At 48.2% G+C, this 22900-nt stretch overlaps 1 protein-coding gene across 1 annotated transcript in view; it reads left to right on the top strand.

Annotated features, from left to right (window-relative positions):
• The window catches only part of COL4A1 (collagen type IV alpha 1 chain), a 154139-nt gene that overhangs the window by 108349 nt on the left and 22890 nt on the right, over positions 1-22900 (top strand). Inside the window, exons 23-41 of the mRNA XM_007960883.3 lie at positions 1278-1361; positions 1902-1972; positions 6867-7058; positions 7635-7803; positions 10533-10625; positions 10712-10816; positions 12420-12517; positions 14377-14527; positions 14762-14875; positions 15553-15720; positions 15855-15944; positions 16751-16903; positions 17077-17175; positions 17288-17377; positions 18400-18539; positions 19008-19134; positions 19230-19310; positions 19758-19856; positions 20999-21049. Of these exons, the coding sequence (XP_007959074.3) occupies positions 1278-1361; positions 1902-1972; positions 6867-7058; positions 7635-7803; positions 10533-10625; positions 10712-10816; positions 12420-12517; positions 14377-14527; positions 14762-14875; positions 15553-15720; positions 15855-15944; positions 16751-16903; positions 17077-17175; positions 17288-17377; positions 18400-18539; positions 19008-19134; positions 19230-19310; positions 19758-19856; positions 20999-21049 (2175 nt within the window). The remainder of the gene's footprint in view (positions 1-1277; positions 1362-1901; positions 1973-6866; positions 7059-7634; positions 7804-10532; positions 10626-10711; positions 10817-12419; positions 12518-14376; positions 14528-14761; positions 14876-15552; positions 15721-15854; positions 15945-16750; positions 16904-17076; positions 17176-17287; positions 17378-18399; positions 18540-19007; positions 19135-19229; positions 19311-19757; positions 19857-20998; positions 21050-22900) is intronic.

The following is a 22900-nucleotide window of genomic DNA, read 5'->3' as shown; positions in this document are numbered from 1 at the left end:
CCACTGATCTAAGTCAGTGCGCAGTTTTGGGTTTTAATGAGTGTCTCCACTCTAGTTACCAGGCGCTCAGTACTTTGTGAGATGGGCTGTTCCATCTTATGACAGATCCAACGTCCAGAGGTTCTTCACATTTCAATCTTAGCTGTCCATTCCCCAGATCCTAGGAGAAGCATCTTTCTTCTCGAGTCTTCGCATTCCTCTTTCGACTCCATCGTCTGCTGGGAATGCACCTCGTCTCCCCACTCACCTGAAGCCTTGCAGACAGACACACCCACGAATGCCCTGGTGCCCAGAACTTAGCTGAGTTCTCAGCTGTGTTGCCCTGTGCCCCTTCCTGATGGGCTCCTGGTCTGCCTCCTAAAAGAGCTCGAAATGAAACTGTGCCTGCTCCCGCACTTCAGGGGCATGGCCTACCTGCACTGGCCCTGTTTTACTTCTGACTGAGGGGCGTCCCAGGGCGGAGTGGTCAATAGCAGTGCCCACGTGGGGCTGCCAGCCAGGGCAGGGATGGGAAGAACATGGCCACACCGCCTCAAGGTCCCTGGCATGGACTTCTCTACGAGCACTTTTTGTTCTGTATTATGCCTGATTTGTGCCTAGAAACCAGACATTTTAATATTTAAGACACAGGACTATCTAAGACACTGTAAGATCTCTGAGCTTGGTTTGAAAATCAAGACTTAAGATGTTAGAATTTCCAGAGACGAGCATCTCCTCCCCTCTTTCAGGGCTGCAGTCTCTCTCCTCTTCTGTCCTGGATCACATATGTGTTCTTGCTCTTGTGGCTTCTTATTCCCAAGTCCACCAACCAGTGAAGTCCATGAACTGGACTAAGCACTCAACCAAAGAGAACGGGGACTAAGGCCTCCATCAAAGAGAAAGGGGATAGGTAGTTTTCACATTACAGACAAAATTACAAAAGTCAAGTCTTTTCAGGCCGATAGGCACAGTTGAATTTCTGGATCACTTTTTACTGAGGCAGCCCCTGTCTTCTCCCTGGGAAAAGAACTTGGGTCTTTAAGCAGAGTGCGTCTGTGGTTACACGTGACGCCTGCTGGGGGCAGTGGGCCCGTTCACTGACAGAGAGAGACGCTCATCTGACTGCAGTTTCCACCCGTTAGCAGAGAGCCATCTGGAGGATCTGTTCAGTCACTGAGCAAACCTAAGTTTGAATGTCATATGTTAGTGACAGCCTTGCCTTTTTCTGTTCTCTCAGTGCACTGCAGAGACTTGTGGTCACATGTTACATGTAAGCACCTTTGTGTGTTCTTTTCTAGGTCAAAAAGGAGAGAGTTGCCTCATCTGTGATACAACCGGATATCGGGGGCCTCCCGGGCCACAGGGACCCCCAGGAGAAATAGGTAAGACCACATGTGAAAAGGACCAGGTCAGCGTTTGCTTTGGTGTGTTGGCGTCTTTCCTGTGAAAGGGATTTCCCTCCATGAAAGGCCCGATTTTCTGCAGCCAGTCCTAGAGCATAATCAGAGGAACGCTGGGCCCCACTTCCGGGGTGTGTTCCCATTGCTGGGCGTGATCAAGATGGCCTCATAAAGATTTCCTAATACAAGGCAGAAGCATGATCGTTCCCTCCGTGCCACACATTCTGTTATCTCACAAGCAGTGAACGGAATTTACGTTTTCCTTTAAGTGGTCCCTGGGTGTGTGGGCAGGAGAGCAGGGGAGGGATGCTGGCAGCATTCCTGCTTCTGGGTGTACATGTGCGTTGGGCCACATGTCCCCTTTCTAAGTCCATCTTGGGCATTTTAGTTATTACTCTCTTTGGATTATCCAAGCAGTCGTCCACTTCCTACACAGATTTTTATGCTGAGTCTTAAGAAAAGGCTTTAAGAAGTGTCTCATGAATGCCGTGTTGCTGTCTTTTTCCCTGTCTCTAATGAAAGGTTTCCCAGGACAGCCAGGGGCCAAGGGCGACAGAGGTTTGCCTGGCAGAGACGGTGTTGCAGGAGTGCCTGTAAGTAAACCTGTCTGAGTTCATGTACATATCATCAGTTGCCACCAAGCACATCAACAGAGTTGTGTCATTTTGCATTTGCAAGCGTAGCTTCTGCCTTGTGTGGGAGCTGCTAAGTGTTGCTGCGTCGAGCGCTCTGGAGGGACTCCACATGGCCTTTGTCTCAGGAGGATGAGTAAGACTGTCACCTACAGAGCCCAAACCGCAGCCGCTTTTCTTCTCACCTGGTCAGTGTTTCTTTGGCTGCTGCCGACCTGTGTTCAGCTGTGGCTCAATGGGAGTGTGTCCTTCCCGCAGAGTCTCTGGGATTTCTTGAAACAAATGGTGCCACAGGAGCCACCCCCGCGCAGCCACAGTGCAGAGCCGAAGTGCTGTCTTTCTGTATTACCGGTGCTGGTAACATCACATCAGATCATCTAAAAGCTTGTTAGTCAGTAGGTTCAGCATCAATAGTTTCTATGGAAAGATCAAGGAAAGCAGATCTGTTTCCCTCTGAGGATTTGAAATATGTTTTTATTCTTCTTCTTACAGTTGAAAATTTCTGTTACAACATCTATTGTGTAGTTGCTTTTACAAATCCGTAAATGAAATATCTGGATCACACTGACTCGAACCCTTTCAATGGGACAAAATACCAGCTTCTTCGCTTTTCTAGTTTGTTTTAAAAGAATCCATCAAATAGAAGAGCATAATAATAATCTTGAATTTTGAAGGACATTATTTTCTTGCATATAATCACTTCTGTTTCTGAAGCTTTTAAATCTCAAGGCATTGTTCCTCTCATACTTTCTTTGTTCTTCTGAGCTTTGCAAGCATGGACTGTTTCCACAATTCCTTTCATTCCTTTTTTTCTTTTTGTAAGATATTGAAAGTCAGATTTCAGAATTACTCATTTCTGATGTAGCTCTTCAAACTTTTTACTTTTTAAAGATATTGCTGGAAGCTTCAACAAAAGAAAACCAGGGCAAAAGCAAGTTGAAATAGCAATGACCCAGCTGGAATTCAGCAATCGTTTTCTGCTTTTGAAGTTAGATCTTGGGCTTTTGCTCTCCAGAACTTCCCTGGTGCCTGGGGAGCTGAGTTAGAAGTTGCAATTGTTTAAAATATATCTAAATAAATTAGAAGTTCAAATAACTGGGTAGCCCTGACTGTAGTGGGGATCAAAGACCGAAGAACTTTGAAGGAAGCAGAAAGGACGTTTTTAACCTCTTATCCACCGCCTCATCTACTGGGTTTTCCTGGTGGACTTCCTGCCTCAACTCTGGCTGAAACGCAGTCCAGACAAACCTAATAAAGACGGAAAAAGAGGAAAGAGGTGAGAAAGAAGGAATATTGAGGAGAGATCATAATATAGGAGAAAAGAAAGAAAACATACAACCCAAATTCTACTCCTTATGCCTTCATCAGGAGCTCCTTTCTTTCCGTAGATGGAAAAAGTCTCTAAAAATAGATTTATGGGTAAATAATTCAATTGAGAAGTTAGTAATTTTCGTTTTATTGGAAGATGTATTTGAAGCTCCATGATTTAACTGGCTCAGAAATGTGGTTCTCTTATTTTGAATTTGGCTAGAGGCTAAAAGAGATATCCACAAACCAGCACACGCGAGAGTAGATTAAAATTTAAAAGCGGTGAAACGCTCTGAGCTTTCATTTGACTTAGATAGCATTTCTGTGACATTTCCTTTTGAAAGGCAGGTGTTTGATTTTTGGGAAAGAATAATGGATCATGAAAGGCTGACTCCCTGAGCGGGTTGATGATGCCCAGGTTGATCTGAGCAGGTTTCATGGTTCCTGGTCCCTGAGAGGATGAATTGAAACTAACACTCCCCGACTTTTCCCGCAGTGGCACTACTTTTTACAGGCAGACGGCATAGGTGTCAGATTTTCTCCAATTAATGCCGCCAATGCTAAATTTTCCAGGCAGTATTTGATTCCTCAGCATTTATTTTCAAGGAGATGGATCAAAAGACCTTTGAACTACTTAGAATCAAGAAGTTCTGTAGCAAAGAAACCACATGAGATGTCGGGTCACCAATGTCACTGTTTTAAAAACCCAGATTTCTCCCATAAATAGAATGATGGCAGGCAAGGTCATCATTGTTAAAATAAAAAATTATATTTTCTCCCCCTAAGATCACAGTATTGGGGAGCTTTATATTTTTAGGCTGTGAATAATCACTATAAAATAATGTTATGATGTTTCCAGGTTGAGAAAAATGTATATTGGTTATAATTTCTTGCACTGGTATTTTTTAATTGATGAATATTGCCAGGTCAGTGTATATGTCCTCCAGTATCTCTTTTGTTCTGGATGCTAAGGATACAAAGACAGGAAACTTTGGTCCTACCTTCAGAGCCCTGAAATACTAGTGGAGAGACAGCTCTGCAAATAGACTGTCCTAATGAAGCAAAGTGATTTACAGAATGAGAACCATACAATAGACCAGAAGGCAGCCCGTGCCCACAAGAAAGGCTGCATAGAGGAGGCTAATTTTAGCTGGGATTGAAGGATGCATTGAAGCTAATATTAACTCAGAGAAACAGTTTAGAAACCCCACAACACCTTTCAAGTAAATAACAAATTTTCCATGACTCTCTGCTACAATTTCTGGCAGGTGGCTCATAGAAATAATTTGTTGCCTTTCCTGGGACCCAGAGTAAATAGACTGGGTATGTTCCACCTTTCCTGAGTAGGTCCAAGTAAAGTGTCCCAGGTCATAAGGGGCATTAGAGCACGGGGCCGGCTCAGACTACCAGTAGCCATCCATGAAAAGCTGCTGCCATGACAGGAGCGTGCTGTGTCAGCACCATCTGATCTGGCAGCTGCTGGCCAGTGGTGGCTGTTGAGTCTTTGAAATACAGTCACTGCTGGGTACGGTGGCTCACGCCTGTAATCCCAGCACTTTGGGAGGCCGAGGCAGGCAGATCACCTGAGGTCGGGAGTTCGAGACCAGCCTGACCAACGTGGTGAAATCCCGTCTCTACTAAAAATACGAAATTAGCCGGGTGTGGTGACGCATGCCTGTAATCCCAGCTACTCGGGAGGCTGAAGCAGGAGAATCTCTTGAACCTGAGAGGCGGAAGTTGCAGTGAGCCGAGATGGCGCCATTGCACTCCAGCCTGGGCAACAAGAGCAAAAATCCGTCTCAATGAAGCAAAACAAAACAAACAAAAAACGAAAACAAATGCAGTCACTGTGACGGAGGAACTGCATTTTTTGTGTTATTTAATTTAACTTTCCAAGTCATATTGAACAGTGCAGAGAGTTGCCGCATACTCTCTCTGTACTTTTGGAAGCCTGCTTGACAGGATTGGACCAGGATAGTGCATTGTGGTTGGCATGGAAGGTGGAAATGGGAGGAAGAGCAGCTTCTCCCGTTCCTTAGCCTGCAATTTTTTAGCTCTTAGGAAGCAATTCAGGCAGGAATGCAAGTCAGCCCCATTTAGGTTAGTCCCATATTTGCAGTTTGTTTGACTTTGAGCAGGGCACAGAAGTCCGTCAAGCCTCACCTCTCCCACTGTGTAATGGGCAGATTTTACTAACCCATACCTAACTCTCCTTAGCACTGCAGGGGCACAGGCATAAGATACAAGTTTTGCAGCTGGAAATGCATAAATGTGGATCCCAGTTCCAGCACTTTCTGGCTGGGTAGTCTTGGATCTATCACCTCACTTCTTTGAGTATCAGCTTCTTCCTCTGCTATATCCTGGTTTCCATGCTCTCCTTGCAGAGCTGCAATAAGGATCAGAGATGCCATAGAAAGCATCGTAATGCCTAGCAGGCTGGTAAGCAATGCTCGCCATATGTTCAGTCTAAAGATTGGGCAAATGTTGGTCTGTCCTTGGTCAACCAACTCCCTCCTTTGAGAAGCACGTAGTATATGCACACACAGAAGTGTGTGCATGTGAGTGATTCATATATATCTAAGAACCTTTTGAAAGGAAGTTTATGAAAAAGAATTCACATTAAGTGAATTGTGCCAGAGTTAAAATTCTGCCAAGTCAACAGGGAGTTTGAAGATGCCTTTCTCAGGCCTAAATGAACAAGTAAATGGGACAATTACTTGAAACCTTTTCTGTGTTTTTTTTTTTGTGTGTGGGTGAAATCCAAGTCTCAGGATGCTGGAGGAGAAACCATTGGTGGGTATGGGTGTTCTTTGCAGATTTAACTTTCCAGGAACTGAGCAATGTTCTAGTGTGAGTCTCTTGGGAAAGTCAATTTGACTGCTGACTCGACATAACTTATTATAGAGCTGACCCGGTGCCCACTCCGAGCTTCCTCTCTCACTGGTGCCCTGGAAGTCCTTATCTCTTCTGGAATTCTGTGCATGAGCATAAAAGGAAACCTGCTCAGTATTCACAGGAGTATTCAGCACTGGCCAGGAGGAGGTGCTGACGGGTGGCTCACTGGGCCCAGAAGCTGGAGAAAAGGCTTCTGCGTGCCGGTGGGGCTGAGGCAGCAGGCAGAGCTGAGGACAGCGATTGTGCTTTAAGTCTGTCCATGACTGAAGCTGCAGAATGAACCACACATCAGTCAGCACTTCCTGACAGGTGCTGTGTGTTCCTGTGAATGTTGACCAGTTGTTAGGGAAAGAAAGCTCCTGAGGAGAGCTGGGTGCCCCAAGCCACACTGTAACTCCCTCTGCCCCATCCAGGTCTCTGTTTGAAATACCTAATTAAGATAAGTGTTTTTCTTAAAAACACAAGAAGTGCAGCAGACCAGGGCTTTGTCACAGAGCTCCTGGCTTGCATCTAGTAAGTGAATGATGAGGTGTGAATACATGACCGTTTTCAAGAAGGCGGCTTCTTGATTCTGTGGTTGCCTGTGTTACAGTCACACTGGTGTGCTTCGTGGATGGGTTCTTCTGTGGATCACAAGGCTTTGTTCTTATAGGGGCCTCAAGGTACACCAGGGCTGATAGGCCAGCCAGGAGCCAAGGGGGAGCCTGGTGAGATTTATTTCGACCTGCGGCTCAAAGGTGACAAAGGAGACCCAGGCTTTCCAGGACAGCCCGGCATGCCAGGGAGAGCGGGTTCTCCTGGAAGAGATGGCCGTCCGGGTCTTCCTGGCCCCAAGGGCTCGCCGGTATGTTTATCTCCAGACTTTGAATGTGCATTTTACAATGTAGATCTGCAAAGAATCAAGAAATGAGTAATTTGAATCATATCTGTGTATTTCTATCTCCTTGATGATGGCACAAATGAACTTGTTTCATGGTTCATGGAACAACTTAAGTCTATAAACCTAGGCATTGCCAGTTATTATTGACAATTAATTAGATGATAACAGATCTGTGTCTTCTGATGCATTTGGGGGAACGGAACCGATGTGTTTGTGTATCTTTTTGCTTTGGATGGGAGGTGAAATCTGAAGTTAATAGTATTCATGTCATTGTTTTCAAAAGATTCCAGGTATCAACGTCTTGTTCTCTAAAGTATCTCCCGCAGTAAATGAGGGAGGGAGAACGCTCATGTAAGGGAGAAGAATGCTGGTTTCACTTATTAACTACAAAGTGGCCCTCCTGGGAGGGTAGATGAAGTAAATAATAGTGTGAACTAGTGAACTCTAGTACTTATTGACCACAGATGTCAGAAGAATGTGATAAGGACAGGGTGTTGGTTTGTCTCTGATAACAGTGTCTTTTTCCTCTTCTCACGTCAGGGTTCTGTAGGATTGAAAGGAGAGCGTGGTCCCCCTGGAGGAGTTGGATTCCCAGGCAGTCGTGGTGACACCGGCCCCCCTGGGCCTCCAGGATATGGTCCTACTGGTCCGATTGGTGACAAAGGACAAGCAGGCTTTCCTGGAGGCCCTGGGTCCCCAGGCCTGCCAGGTGAGGCCTGAGAAACTCCTGGTGCAGCATGAAGTTGTAAACAGAGGTGGGCGCAGGCACCTCGGGTGCACACAGAGGCCCGGGGCTCGCATAGGCTGGGACTCACACTTGGCTTTGATTCTTCCAGGAGTTCGGGTGGGACCTGGGCAAGCCTTTAGTCTTTTGTGCCTTCCTTTCCTCAAGTATGTGATGGGCCAGGTAATATGCAGGTTCTCCCTAAAAAGAACTTGGGTTTACAGTCCTCATAAGTAAGCATACAGCACACACCAGCTAAAATCAGCCTTTACGTAGAAGTCACACCGAGGTCAAGTCATTTTCCTCTCCTTACCCATTGGACTTTTCCCGATGAGCAGCCCATTTTGGCTTCTGTGTAGCCCGAGTGGTGTGATCTCCACCTCTTCACAGTAGGTAGACGCCTGTGAACGGATTTACAGAGGCCCCACAGTGCAATGGCGATTTCATTCCATGGTGGTTTCAGTTGTCTGCTGTTTTCTGAGTGAATCACACACGAAGCTCTATGCTGAGCATTGACAAGACATGGTCAAAACCACAGATGTGGTCCCTGCCCTCTGGCACAGCCTCTTCAGAGGGTTTCCAGAGAACCCGTAGCAGGGATGAGTGTGGACTCCCTCGTCATTCTCCTCTCCCATGACTTGCTTATTTTCAGGGCCAGTGGGAGGTGGGTGTGGCGCTGGGCCTTGCAGGTGCTAATAATTGATTAGCTGACTGCAATTCCCAGTAGAAATGGAGCACTCCTTGTGCTCCCATAATGAGAGCACAATCCCATAATGAGACGAGGAGAGGCCAGGAATGCCTTGTGTGTAGATGAGGGAAGTAAATGCACGTTGCTAGGAAACATTCCGAAAGTTGTAAAAGTGAGTGAAAGGACTTAAAGTGATTAAAAATATGTAACTAGTAAACCTTAAAAAACATAGTTATTTATAAAGTAGCTGGTGCCAGGCGTGGTGGCTCACGCCTGTAATCCTAGCCCTTTGGGAGGCCAAGGTGGGCAGATCACCTGAGATCAGGAGTTCGAGACCAGCCTGGCCAACATGGTGAAACCCTGGCATCTGTAATCGCAGCTACTTTAGAGGCTGAGGCAGGAGAATTGCTAGAATCCAGGAGGCAGAGGTTGCAGTGAGCAACCATTGCAGCATCACACCATTGCACTCCAGCCTGGATGACAGAGCAAGACACTGTCTCAAAAGCAAACAAACAAACAAACAACACACACAGACACACACAGTCCAGTTCCTAAGCATTCCGGCATGGGAAATGTCAGCCAGCGTTTGATGGAAGCCCAGGTGTAGTGTGCTAACATAACTGTTGCTCTTATCCTTCTCCCTGCTGTGTAATCAGTGAGTCCTTAGCATCAAGTTCTGACGCCGTTGATGGCTGTTCTTTGTTTAGAAGGGTCCCAGAAATGTCTCTTTTATGACTCCGTTAGAGGTAGGGTGATACCAGGTTTGATGGAGGAGGACTTTGGTGAACCAGGCATAGGGACTTCTGATCACTTTCCCTTGGGTCTCTTGATTCCACAATCAACAAATCAAGTGCCGTCTTTGTGCATGTGACATCTGCAGATTTTCGGAGCTGTCGAAGGGAATTAGCCTTTCTTTTGGGGAGAAACTACTATCAGAGAAACCAGCTGGAGTATTAACAAATATACACTAGCAGATGGGGAAGAAGGCTTCTGGGGAGGGGGGACAGGGCTGTTGATCCTCTGCCCACAGCTGTAGGGATCCTTGGCCATCCGGACCCAATTAGCTTCGAGATCAGAAAACAGACGTCTTTAATCTGCCAGAGGTGTGTTTAACTGTGGTGATCATAAAAGGCTGGCGCCCAGGGGTGTGTGTCACCAACAGCAGGTATTTCCTAGGGTCAGTCAGTTGATGTTTCCCACAGTCTATAACTAAAGAATGTGCTGGCTGTTCTGGGGAGGCCCTACATAGCTTGAATCCTTACAAGGTATACGAAGATTCGGTGCATACATTCTTGAAGGGGAACCCTTTGGTCCTTTCTAAACAGCAAAACCCTGACACTCCAGTGGCTCTCCTAGGTATGAGTGCCCAGGGGACTGGGGCTGTGCTTCCTGGCTTGGGAGGAAGGATGGTTTTGCCTGTGCTGCTCAAGTGAGCACAGAGCTCTCCAGCTGCACCATTATGGATAATGAATCGCTTGTAATCACCCACAGATCACGTTGTTTGGATAATTTACCACCAAATGAATGTAATTTAGGTCAACCTCAAAGCAACTTAGATTTTGGTAAATTGAGAGAGAACAGCAAAAGTATTTTGACTTTTTGAGACTGACTCACTAAGAAATCACCCAAAGTCATCTCACATGTTGTTGTTGTAGATTTTTCAGCTGCCTGTGACTCTTAATTGTGGACTCTTAAGGGATTCTTATATGTAACAAACATCTTGGTCATTTTGGGCATGCGTTTTGGGGAGAAGCGTAGCTCTCTGTGAAAGATCCTAGAAGCACTGGCGGAAGAAGTGGAGAACGCAGACAGAGGCTCTGCTCTCCATGCAGGAAGAAGTGGAGAACAGACAGAGGCTCTGCTCTCCGCGCAGGAAGAAGTGGAGAACAGACAGAGGCTCTGCTCTCCGGGCACTCGTGGTGTTGGGTGGGATGTGGTACGCAGCCCACCCACTGCGTGTCCTCGCTCTGTTCCATGTGGTCCCCATTCCTTCATCTTTTGTCTTTGCTTTTTTTTCCCCCCCTAGGTCCAAAGGGTGAACCAGGAAAAGTTGTTCCTTTACCAGGCCCCCCTGGAGCAGAAGGACTGCCGGGGTCCCCAGGCTTCCCAGGTCCCCAAGGTACGGTTGGAATTCCAGCTCACCGGGACACCACAAGAGTTTCCTCACGTTTTTCTCATGCTGACCGTTGGTCTTTCTTACCACAGGAGACCGAGGCTTTCCTGGAACCCCAGGAAGGCCAGGCCTGCCAGGAGAGAAGGGTGCTGTGGGCCAGCCGGGAATTGGATTTCCAGGGCCCCCCGGCCCCAAAGGTAACCCTGCCAGACGGATGCGAGCCTTTGGTCTGCCTGTGACTTCCGTGAGAAAAGAGGAGGTAGTAGACATAAAAACACCACAGAAGCTGGTGACCACTGTTCAGGGAGGCTTTCTGAGGAGCCCAAGCAGTGCTGAGCACAGCGATTTCAGGCACTTCTATGCAATAGCTGCCTTGTAGTGTAGGGATTGGTTGGGAAGATGGGACGCTAAGGCTGTGCAAGCTGCATGGACACTGCCACCAACGGCGCCTGCTGAAACCCACCTTCCAGGTGTTTGCTTTTATCTGTGAGGAAGACTTGCAGTCCACCTGAACACAGCCAGCGTGGGTTGGGAGTTGGGGGAGCGCCCAAGGGGAGGTGCAGGGAGTTGTAGGGAGGGGACTTTGCTCCGAGGGGAGGAGTCCTATGGGTGTAGAGCCGTCACTTCCTGCTGAAGTGACACTGGAAGGAGGTAAGGAGGGAATTTCTTTTTTCCCTGCTTTTCACATTTCTTAGGTCTACTTGTCCTTCAGGTAGACTCTGATCAACACACTTGTCATCACATCCTTCTGTTCAGGACTGAGGAGAAGGTGCTGTGAGCACAAAAGGAATGTATTGTATAGGGAAGTTTGTCTTTGTACAACACACCATGCAGTCAAACTTAGGTTAAAATCTCCTCCAGGCTCCCAGGCTTCCTACCCAGCGGCTCCAGGCCCCATCCACCCTTACTGCTGTAGGCTGCTAGCTTGGAGAAAGGAAACAACAGCCCCCTTCCTCTGACAGCCACGCAATGCCCACCTACACCACGGCTGCTTCCCTCAGGCTGGGCAGGCAGCAGAGCATCCGTGTTCAGGGCAGCCAGGCACTGAGGCCTCGCCACACTCACGACTCCCTCACATTCCCCCATTGCCTCATGCAGTGCCTCCTTCACTAGAGGCCATGGCCTGTGTGACAGGGAGTTGCTTGGCTTTGTGGCAGAAAGGAGGACAGCCACTCTAGGTCACACCCTATCTGTGCAGCAGCCCTACCGGGGATGTGATTCGGGCCTGTGCCATTGTAGACTTACAAATTACTGGACATTGGAGACCTCAGCGTTGCATACAAAGGGTCTGAACGAGTGGCTGACCAGCTTCACAGCCCATCAGAGCTTCCAGGGCGGGGCACAGACAGTGGGCAGGTGTCCTTCAGTGACAGATCCTATAGGATCTTGAAAAGTGGGTATGCCTTATAGGCCCCTGGGGTCTGCATTTCTGATGAGATGATGGTGCCCCTGCCCCCCCTAACCACACCTTGAGTAGATGAGTAAAAGTGCCCTTCTCATGGGCAGGCACCAAGGGGTTTATTTTGTTTGGGGAGAGTAGGTTGGGAAAGAAAAGTTTGAAGAGACAGAAGAAAAGGAAAGGAGAGAGAAAGAGGAGGGCAGAGGTGCTGGAAGAGGCGGCAGCGCACCTGACGCCCTCTGCCGGGTGGTCTCCCCTGGCCTCTTCCAGCCACCTCCGAAGGCCTCCACAGTTGACCTTCTCAGATCAAGTCGGCATATTTGGGCAAGACTAAAAGTGAAGAAAGTGGGGAACAGCATTGTAATTGGAATGTTGTTTTTTTTTTTAAATCTTCAAAACAGGTGTTGACGGCTTACCTGGAGACATGGGGCCTCCAGGGACTCCAGGTCGCCCGGGATTTAATGGCTTACCTGGGAACCCAGGTGTGCAGGGCCAGAAGGTGGGTGCCAAGCATTCCCTCGATGACCCTTCTCTCCCATCCTTATTATTAGTTGGACAGAAAAAACACAGGTTATGAACCTCCCGGGACATGTTGGGCCAGCAGGTTTCTGTTTTTGATGAAATAGCGTAGAATAGAAATAGAGAATATAGCACATGGAAGCGAGTATTTTGAGGGGAAATATTTGTTTTGATTTTATGAAACATTTGTTTCAATTTTATGAAATTGTATGACAGACATGTTCTTGCCTGTGTAAGTCAGAACTCAGGGTAAAATATGTTTCTTACTGTGAGAAGTAGATGAACACTGTTTGAAAGCCACTGTCCTGAAAGCAAGCATAGTCATCCAGGACAGTTTCTCAGCCTCAGCACCACTGGCATTCTGGGTTCAATAGTTCTTTTCTGTGGGGCCTACCCTGTGCCTTTGTAGTGCTTTTGGCAGGAGCAGCCCTCCTTCCACCGATGCGTCACCAAAAGAGCACCCCCTTCCACCCAGTCACAACTGAAAATACCTCCAGACATTGGCAAATGTCACTAGGGCAACCAGGTTGCCCAGCTTGAGAACTATTGGTACAGGGTGAAGTCAGGATTCTCCTTGCCCTCAAATATTCTGCTACCAACTTGCCTATACTTGAAATTCTGCTCAGCAAATGTGAGTGACTACCAGTTAGATCCTTTCCTGTCCTGATTGTAAGGAACCGATGTGAAACTGCTGGAAGGCATTGGTACCAAACGGGAGAAAGGGCCAACAGCCATTGATAAACGTCACCAGTGACGGACCCAGGTGGGGCCTGCTGCCTGTCCATCAGGAGAGGGCAGGTGGGCACCACAGGGGCCGCGCCTCTGGGATCCCAGGGCAGGTTTCTTCCCAAGAAATACATGACAGCAGGATGCCCTCCTCTGACGGCAAGGCTGAAGAGAAACCTTTGGGCCTTTGTTTTTGTACAACCCGCCACCAGCTTCCCCTGATAGCCTACGTTGCATTTGAACATTTAGTCAACCACGGCAGCATGCGGATCATCTTAAACTTAGTGTGAGACTCAGGAGTTAGTAAATGCCTAATGGAATGGGAATGAAAGATTGAGTTTATGACTTAAGATACCGTGCTTCTTCAAGAATCCCCTTGATGGAGTTCATTCCATTTTGAAAATTTCCTTCTGGGACGTGTAGAGAAGTTACCACTGCCCACTAATGTCCAAATCCCCCTCACCAGTGAAGCACTGTGACATCATGGCCACCTGCTTGCTTCAGAGCCTTACATCTGTGCCCAATCCAGGCTGTTTCCAAGGCACCCTCACCCTTTCTTTTAATCATCTGTATCTAGCAAAGCCCAGTGAGTCATGCCGTAGTTTAAAATGCTTAATTTACTGTGAAACTTTCATTAATCCAAAAAACTAAATAACTGGTGTCCATGCTAGCCCTGGAACCTTGCCATCTCTTAGGAAGAACTCCATTAACTACTCACAAATCAGATGTGGCATTTTACTGGTTACTTAGGGTCAGTACTTTGTCACAGGCACCAGGCTGCAGCGTTGAGGGGACAAGCTCAGGACAGAAGACTTGAGAAGAATGTCATTTATCCATGGGGAGCCTTGCTGTTCGTCCTTTGTAAAATGAAAACAACATAAGTTACCTAAACTTATATTGAAAACAATATAAGTTTCCTACAGGGCTTGTGGGGAGATTGAAAAGATGTAATAGGTATGAGGAAGCTTTGCAAATGCTTGAAAAGGGTTGAACAGATAATATTCTTACTAAATGCATTGGCAGTATCTATTAAGTCTTCACTTATGCTATTGGTTTGATAAAAATATTGACTTTGCAAATCAATTTGCTTCTCTGTGCTTTGGGGATTTTCAGGGAGAGCCTGGAGTTGGTCTACCGGGACTCAAAGGTTTGCCAGGTCTTCCTGGCATTCCTGGCACACCCGGGGAGAAGGGGAGCATTGGGGTACCAGGCGTTCCTGGAGAACACGGAGCAATCGGACCCCCTGGGCTTCAGGGGATCAGAGGTAACTTCTTGCAGATCATTCTGGACGGTTTCAAGGATGGGATGTGCTTACTTTTGCATTCCCAGAGCCCCTACCACGTATATTCAATATGTATTTGTTGAACAAATGATGCAAATCCTGGAGGCCTAGAGCTCCTGGCTTTCTGTTGCTGGGGCCATTTGCGTGCGTGGGTCTCCTATGCCGGGAAACATGCCACTGCTCCTGCACAGCTTATTCTCAGTTTCTCTTCTCCAGGTGAACCGGGGCCTCCTGGATTGCCAGGCTCCGTGGGGTCCCCAGGAGTTCCAGGAATCGGCCCCCCTGGAGCTAGGGGCCCCCCTGGAGGACAGGGACCACCGGGGTTGTCGGGTGAGTGACATGCTTCTAGAATTATCCCTTCCCAAAAGCATGCTTTCCTGAAGCATGGGAGATGAGGCTGGGGTCTCTATGAAGGGAAGCTTAGCACAAGGTGTGAGATAAAAAGAGAAAAAATACAACTCCAGTTTGTGAAAATAGGTTTGATTGTTTGCTTAAATGTAGTCCCAGGTTTTTTTCCCACCCACTGAGATTATGTGCCAAAGAGACCTTTCCTTTATTGTATACTCAGTCACATTTTACATTTTATTCTAACTGATGTCTCTATATTACCTTTCCATAGGAGGGTCAGTTGTGGATAATTTAATTGCGTCCATATCTAGAACCTAGCTTTGCCTTTGATGGTAATAATCATAGAGCTAAGGTGGTGCATGGAAATTAGAGTTAAACTAGCCCGGGTCCTAAATACTGTGGCAAGGCAGTGGTGGTGCTTAGGGTGGCGTTGCTGACTCTCAGTAACAGGAAAGGGACGTTCTTTTCTTTTAGAACAAGAGCCATTTGATTATCCTGATGACCCCAAATGCCAACACCTAACAGATGATCCATTCAGGCCCCCAGTGTGGACATGTTCATGTGCTTTCTGCAGAAAGTCATAGTTAAACAGAGCACTGTACACTGTAGATCATTCTGTAAATTCTGCTAAAAGTTATTTGCGTCTCACCCAACTGTAGGCCCTCCTGGAATAAAAGGAGAGAAGGGTTTCCCCGGATTCCCTGGACTGGACATGCCAGGCCCTAAAGGAGATAAAGGGTCTCAAGGACTTCCTGGCGTAACAGGACAGTCTGGGCTCCCTGGCCTTCCTGGGCAGCAGGGGTCTCCTGGGATTCCTGGGTTTCCAGGTAAGTGATTTTTGAACTTCTGCCTGGATCCGTCATGAGGACATGGGCCTCACCTTATTCTTTTTATGACTCTTAGCATTTACCGTCAGCGTTCAGAGCGAGGAAATGTTCACAGTCCTTTCCTTTGGTCATAGGTTCCAAGGGAGAAATGGGCGTCATGGGGACCCCCGGGCAGCCGGGCTCACCAGGACCAGTGGGTGTTCCGGGATTACCGGGTGAAAAAGGTAGGGGAACTGATAACCCTAGAAGCTCATCTTGTGTCTATTTTTCGATGCCACTTGGGAAATTCCCAAGTTGTCATAGATCATGTTTCACTTTCAGAGGCCCACAAAAGAAGTTAAGAACATCAAGCCAAAGGCTAGGAGACCTCCTTCTTCCAGTAGGATTCTTGGTGCTCAGTGCACATGGGGTTGAAACTGTGCTTGGCCAAGCAAATCAGAAAGAAATTGGGCCTTCCTTCTTGGCACAGATGAGATTCTTCTTGTGAGAAATGGTGGCATCTTCAGCCATGCCAAGACACAGGGACCGAGTCCTTAGACTCAAATTAGCAACCTGCGCAAGTTTACAAGGCTTCGTCTTTATTTCTTATCTTGTTATTTGAAGTTGATCCAAAATAGTGTCTATTAAAAAGAAATAATGCAAATATGACAGATGAAAAGGTCGTTTGTTTAGTAGAATGGTAACATTCCTGTTCTATTATTTTGTATAGAACTGAGGGGCACTGTGAATAAGAGTGGTAAAGATACATAGGAAGGAGAGAAATGTAAGTTATCTAAACCTGAAAGCCAAGTCACAAGCATTAGAGTTATTAGCGAATAATGAATTGTAGACAATGGCTTTTTACTGCTCATTTACCTGGGGTTGGATTCTTCTGTGTCTCAGACACTGGCCATTAATGCCATTTTGGACACGTTATTAGTGCTTTATAGCCTCTTTGTCAGCTGCTCTCCCAGTCAACAAGAATGTGAGCCTTCTGAGCATCTCTGCAACACTGGCCCAGGCTCACCGGCACCTTCTCTTTCCTCTGCAGGGGACCATGGCTTCCCGGGCTCCTCAGGACCCAGGGGAGACCCTGGCCTGAAAGGTGATAAGGGGGATGTTGGTCTCCCTGGCAAGCCTGGCTCCATGGATAAGGTGGACATGGGCAGCATGAAGGGCCAGAAGGGAGACCAAGGAGAAAAAGGCAAGTCCGGGAAGGCTTCTCATGGCCAAGCTCAGAACCACAATGTGTCTCTCCTGATAAGACAGTGTGTCTTATCGGGTCTCCCATTAATAATACCTTACCAACCTGTGTTTCCACAGCAACTTGCTTGCAAGCAAATGCAGGTCATTGCTATTTTCTTCTCTGATGTGTAGGACAAATTGGACCAATTGGTGAGAAAGGATCCCGAGGAGACCCTGGGACCCCGGGAGTGCCTGGAAAGGATGGGCAGGCAGGACAGCCTGGGCAGCCAGGTACGGTGTGGAGTTCTGGTCCCCAGTGTGGCAAGGGCTCGGGATGAGGCCTGTGTTCGCCAGCTCTTTCTGTAGATGTCAACCTGCCATATTGCTTTCTTCATGGTTCTAGGACCTAAAGGTGATCCAGGTATAAGTGGAACCCCAGGTGCTCCAGGACTTCCGGGACCAAAAGGATCTGTTGGTGGAATGGGCTTGCCAGGTAAACTGGATTTAGAAGCGGGTTCTCTAGCATGTGTGCCTGTGGTATTGGTAGGGCATGTCTATAGAATGAGATCCTCTTCAGCTGAGACAGACAGAATCCAGGCAGATGTGTCTTTCACACGAATTCGCATCCTCAGCTCTGAATGGTCTTCCGCTCAGGGATGGATGGCATTTGGCTGACAGTATGGCCATTGCTAAGAAAACTCACCATCTAATGTGATAAAACATGGGCCGTATACAGCCAACTTTTGATGATCTCCAAGTGACCATCCCCTTGGCTAGGACCCTAGGAGACATTGGCTTCTCCATCCAGGCTTCTCAGCCTGAGTAGCTCATAGCTCCAGAGCCCTTTGTGTTAGTTCAGAAGGATTCTCTGGACTCCTCTGCTCCAAGCCTGGACTAGCCTTAATGCTTTGCCATCAGTGTCTATTGCAGTGAGAGCAGCCGGGAAGAGGAGGAGAGTGAGGGAAGGGCTGGGTGGTGATGGTCCTCAGAGTTCACTGAGAAAGGAGGAGAGTTCAGGTGGGAAGCACGTCTTTCCATCTCCTCCTGAGTCTTGATCGGGTGCTGTTATCACTTTAATTAAAATATAAGCATCTAGGTTGCTGGTCATGCCTATGTGTGAATAAGCTTGGCTATCAACATGCATCACAGAACCGAGTGTGCACGGACTCTGGCCTGCCTGCCTCATGGTCCCTGTGATGTCTGGCTGATGAGAGCTGGCTGTGTAATAAAGTACATAAGATAGATTTTTTATTCTCTTGAGAAAGTAAATATTCTAGGTAGTTAACGTATTTCTTCCATCTTATAACATGATGGTCTTAAAGGACAGGAGAGACATTTCCTAGCGTGGCTCTGATGTGATCTGGGTGACTGACATGTGCTGGGTCATGAGCCGATTGATACAGGAGGGATTTGTGTTCTTGTGTCTCATTCTTGGCTAACTGTGGAAGTGCTTTTTCATTTGTAATACCAGCACTAGCTAAGCCCAAATCAAGTTTCAATTGTTTGTGTTTATAGGAACACCTGGAGAGAAAGGTGTGCCTGGCATCCCTGGCCCACAAGGTTCACCTGGCTTACCTGGAGAAAAAGGTGCAAAAGGAGCAAAAGGGCAAGCAGGCCCACCTGGCATAGGCATCCCAGGGCTGCCTGGTGAAAAGGTAACCAGCACTCTGCATGGAAAGGTCCCCTTCTCGCAGCTCAGTGGAGATGCTGTCTGAGAAATGCTCAGCAAATATCTCAGCACACTCAGTGAGCCATAACACACAGGGATTCCCGCAAGGCAGCACAGGCTGCCTCTCCTTCCCCTTGTATTCACTACCTCTCCCCCAAGGAAGAATCTAGAAACTGGTGAGATGCTAAGGTGGGAGACAGCTGTCACTGGGATAAAACAGAGAGGATGGAGGGCAAAGAGGGATGGCAAGTAGAAACCAGATGGTTGGCTCTGCTGTGCTTAAGTTTTCCTCTCCATTCAGAAGTGGACTTTGATTCTTTGACGAGAAATCTGGAAATGGAGTTTTGCAATGCAATATTCATTGCACCAAAATGTATACCATTATCTATAATATGCCTACGGATGCATGCCCATGGACAAATGCAAAGTTAACATGCCTGACTTTTACTTGCAGGGAGATCAAGGGATAGCGGGTTTCCCAGGAAGCCCTGGAGAGAAGGGAGAAAAAGGAAGCATTGGGATCCCAGGAATGCCAGGGTCCCCAGGCCTTAAAGGGTCTCCTGGGAGTGTTGGCTATCCAGGTAGGTGAGCGGGGCTTCTCTTGGACTTGGGGATCTAAGAAATCAAAGAAAAGCCCAGACTTATGGATAGTCTGGTGTTTTGTTTTTTTCTTTAGGGAGCCCTGGGCTGCCTGGAGAAAAAGGTGACAAAGGCCTCCCAGGATTGGATGGCATCCCTGGTGTCAAAGGAGAAGCAGGTAGAGGGCCCTCTTTGGGACACAGCCCGGGCACACAGAGAAGAGTGGCCAGGGGATGGGAGGCCCCAAGGGGTTCCCATCACAGATGGGGAGCAGGGAGGCCAACTCTCCTGTCTCCCATTTCCAGATGGGAAAACTGAGTCTAGTGCAGGTTATGGGGTCTTTCTGAAGTCTTATCACTAGCAGGATCTAGGACTCAAATCTCCAAACCGTTTTTGTAGCTGTCATGGAGTTTTTGTCACCAGCTTTTGAGGGTCAGGGTTTGGTGGTATTGCTGAAAGCATGCAGGGTCCTTTCTGAAAGGAAGTCAGAACTGACCTCAGGAAAACCAGGTGTGTTTGGAAGGGAACGGGTCCCTTAAAGGATGTCAGCAAAGGACCATTTGGCATGGCAACTAGGGTGCTGTGAGAGGCTGTGCTGGTGTCTGATGTGACTTTTCTCTTTGAGGTCTTCCTGGGACGCCTGGCCCCACAGGCCCAGCTGGCCAGAAAGGGGAGCCAGGCAGTGATGGAATCCCGGGGTCAGCAGGAGAGAAGGGTGAACCAGGTATGGTCCAATGCCCCATTCCCTATCAGAATCAGCAGCGTGCACTCCCAGAGACCTGCAGACTGCCTGTTTTCAGTGGACAGAGCTGGGCACAGAGCAGCCCCTAGACTGCCCATCCCTGCAACTATTTAAACACTGATATGGATGTGCGGAATAGCGTGGGATGAGAGGAGGGGAAGAAGGGAAGTGGGATTTATTATCCCATAAATACTTAGGGCATCTTCCCCTGAAATAACCTGAACTCTCAGTGGTGAGTCAGAGACACATAAAATACCTGCTGTCAGAACACTTGCCATTTCCCTTGTGGTTACTAAGAAAAAACAAAGCAAAGCAAAACAAAACTCTTTTCTCTGCCCAGCATTTCCCTATTTGAGGGGGAACGGTTGGAAATATTGGTTGGCCCCTGAGTCTGCTCCTGTCACAGATGGGCCTTAACTTGGCCATAACTTGGACAAAAGTGCAGGTGTGATGATGACAATCACATACACAGTAATACTCATATTTTAATGCAAGAGAGAGATAAACACACCATTTGAAGCAGGTTACCCCTGAGTTGGGGGGACACTGGGAAGACCACCAAGAGCTTCCACAGCTATTGGTTCTGGCCTCTTTCTTAAGTTCATTTTTTTTTATTCCATAACTTTATATTACATACATTCGTTTTTCTATACAAACGATTCATTAAAATACCCCTGCACTCCTTTCCCCCCATTTGAATCTTCCCTCAAGCCCTTTGCTGACATTTGTCATCTCCCCAGCATCTGCTGCCCCAAATCTCTTTGGCTCTCCCCACCTCCCTGAGAATAGCAATTAGCTGGATGGTTGTCTGAGAATCCCATTTGCTCATCTCCAGACGGCAGTAGGAAACAAATACTCATTTGCACAGATCGTTTCTGCTGAATGCCATGATGGTTCTGAGCTGAAAGGTACTTAGGAAAAAGTACTAAATTAGGAACATCCAGTCAAGGGTATCTTATAATAACTGCAGGAATATCATTTTATTACAAGGGTGCAATTAACTAGTATCTATGTAGTCCACAAATATACATAGTATTATTGCAGAGTTGATAGTGCTTTGTGTTGTACCTGCCGATGGATTGTTTAAGTAAAGGGAAACATCGCATTTTACCCTCATCTCATAGGTCTACCAGGAAGAGGATTCCCAGGGTTTCCAGGGGCCAAAGGAGACAAAGGTAATCTTTGCTCACTGTGCTCTTCCTTTTCAACCAACCGCTGCTGCCTGATGTAGCAGAACAAGGGGTAGTGTCTTCAGGATGAAGCCCCATCCTTGTTGGCCAGACAGCAACTGGATGGAGGACGGGTGCTGGGCCCAGAGGGCAATGCCTGCAAGACACGTGTGGTTCCCCTCTAATTAATGGATCAAAATGGTGTGCAGTACACTCATGATCAGAATTATCTTTTACTTGGACTAATTTCATAAAAATCTGGCAGAGAGGGGAAACCCCTGTCATTTTTATGCCTAGAAGGTCATCAGAATATGGAAATTCTGACTTTCTAGAACTAGTTATACTTATGTGAATGCAGGACAGTATGTAGCACATGCCATGAGACAAAAACATGCCCTGCGCAACCATGATGTGCTCAGTACTAAGTGCACCTGAGAGTTGGCCAGGAGCTTGGGAAGTCAGTCTCTTCTCAGAGAACTGAGCGTTTCATGGGAAAGCAAGGGGGACACAGAAAATACAAGGCATGTGAGCCGCACGACACGGAACAGAAGCCACAGGTGGCCGCAGCCAGGCGCTCACACACAGCATCCGTAGGCATGCTTATGGCGGGTGGCTGGGCTGGCTGAGTGATCCCACTCAGTGGGAGGATTCAGAAAGCCCTGGAAGGCCTTGGACTTCCGCTGAGAAGGAGCAGGGGCACGGAGGTGCTGCTGCTCCCAGCCCCTGGTTCTCCTTGAGACCAGCCCAGAGTGTTTCCTTGGCAGGGGTGTGGTCTGACACTGGGAACCCCTGGGTTGAGAAGGATGACCTGGTGCCGGGTGGGCTGCCTTGGGAATGGGCACTTCCCTTTCCCTTAACTCACAGACTCCCTCAAGCACAGAGCCCTGCAAATGTACCTGCTCAAGGGGTCGCTGTGGGCTGTTCCCGCCCTGCCTTTCCTACCTTGCCATGCAATCCTGCACGCTCCGTCCAACGTGCCGCACTGCCCTTGCACAAACTCTACACATGTGATCCTGCATCCTCCGTCTGACGTGCCGCACTGCCCTTGCACAAACTCTACACATGTGATCCTGCACCCTCCATCCGACGTGCCGCACTGCCCTTGCACAAACTCTACACATGTGATCCTGCACCCTCCGTCCGACGTGCCACACTGCCCTTGCACAAACTCTACACCACGCTCTGTCCGATTTGCCGCACTGCCCTTGCACAAACTCTACACATGTGATCCTGCACACTCTGTCCGACGTGCCGCACTGCCCTTGCACAAACTCTACACATGTGATCCTGCACACTCTGTCCGACGTGCCGCACTGCCCTTGCACAAACTCTACACATGTGATCCTGCACCCTCCGTCCGACGTGCCGCACTGCCCTTGCACAAACTCTGCACATGTGATCCTGCACACTCTGTCCGACGTGCCGCACTGCCCTTGCACAAACTCTACACCACACTCCATCCGACGTGCCGCACTGCCCTTGCACACACTCTACACATGTGATCCTGCACACTCCGTCCGACGTGCCGCACTGCCCTTGCACAAACTCTACACCACGCTCCGTCCGACGTGCCGCACTGCCCTTGCACAAACTCTACACCACGCTCTGTCCGACGTGCCGCACTGCCCTTGCACACACTCTACACATGTGATCCTGCACCCTCCGTCCGACGTGCCGCACTGCCCTTGCACAAAACTCTACACCACGCTCCGTCCGACGTGCCGCACTGCCCTTGCACAAACTCTACACATGTGATCCTGCACCCTCCATCCGACGTGCCGCACTGCCCTTGCACAAACTCTGCACATGTGATCCTGCACACTCTGTCCGACGTGCCGCACTGCCCTTGCACAAACT

The sequence above is a fragment of the Chlorocebus sabaeus genome, chromosome 3, assembly GCF_047675955.1.
Source record: "Chlorocebus sabaeus isolate Y175 chromosome 3, mChlSab1.0.hap1, whole genome shotgun sequence".
In the NCBI taxonomy this organism is placed as follows: Eukaryota; Metazoa; Chordata; class Mammalia; order Primates; family Cercopithecidae; genus Chlorocebus; species Chlorocebus sabaeus.
Note: the sequence above shows the minus strand (reverse complement) of the source record. Positions and strands in the feature narration are given on the sequence as shown.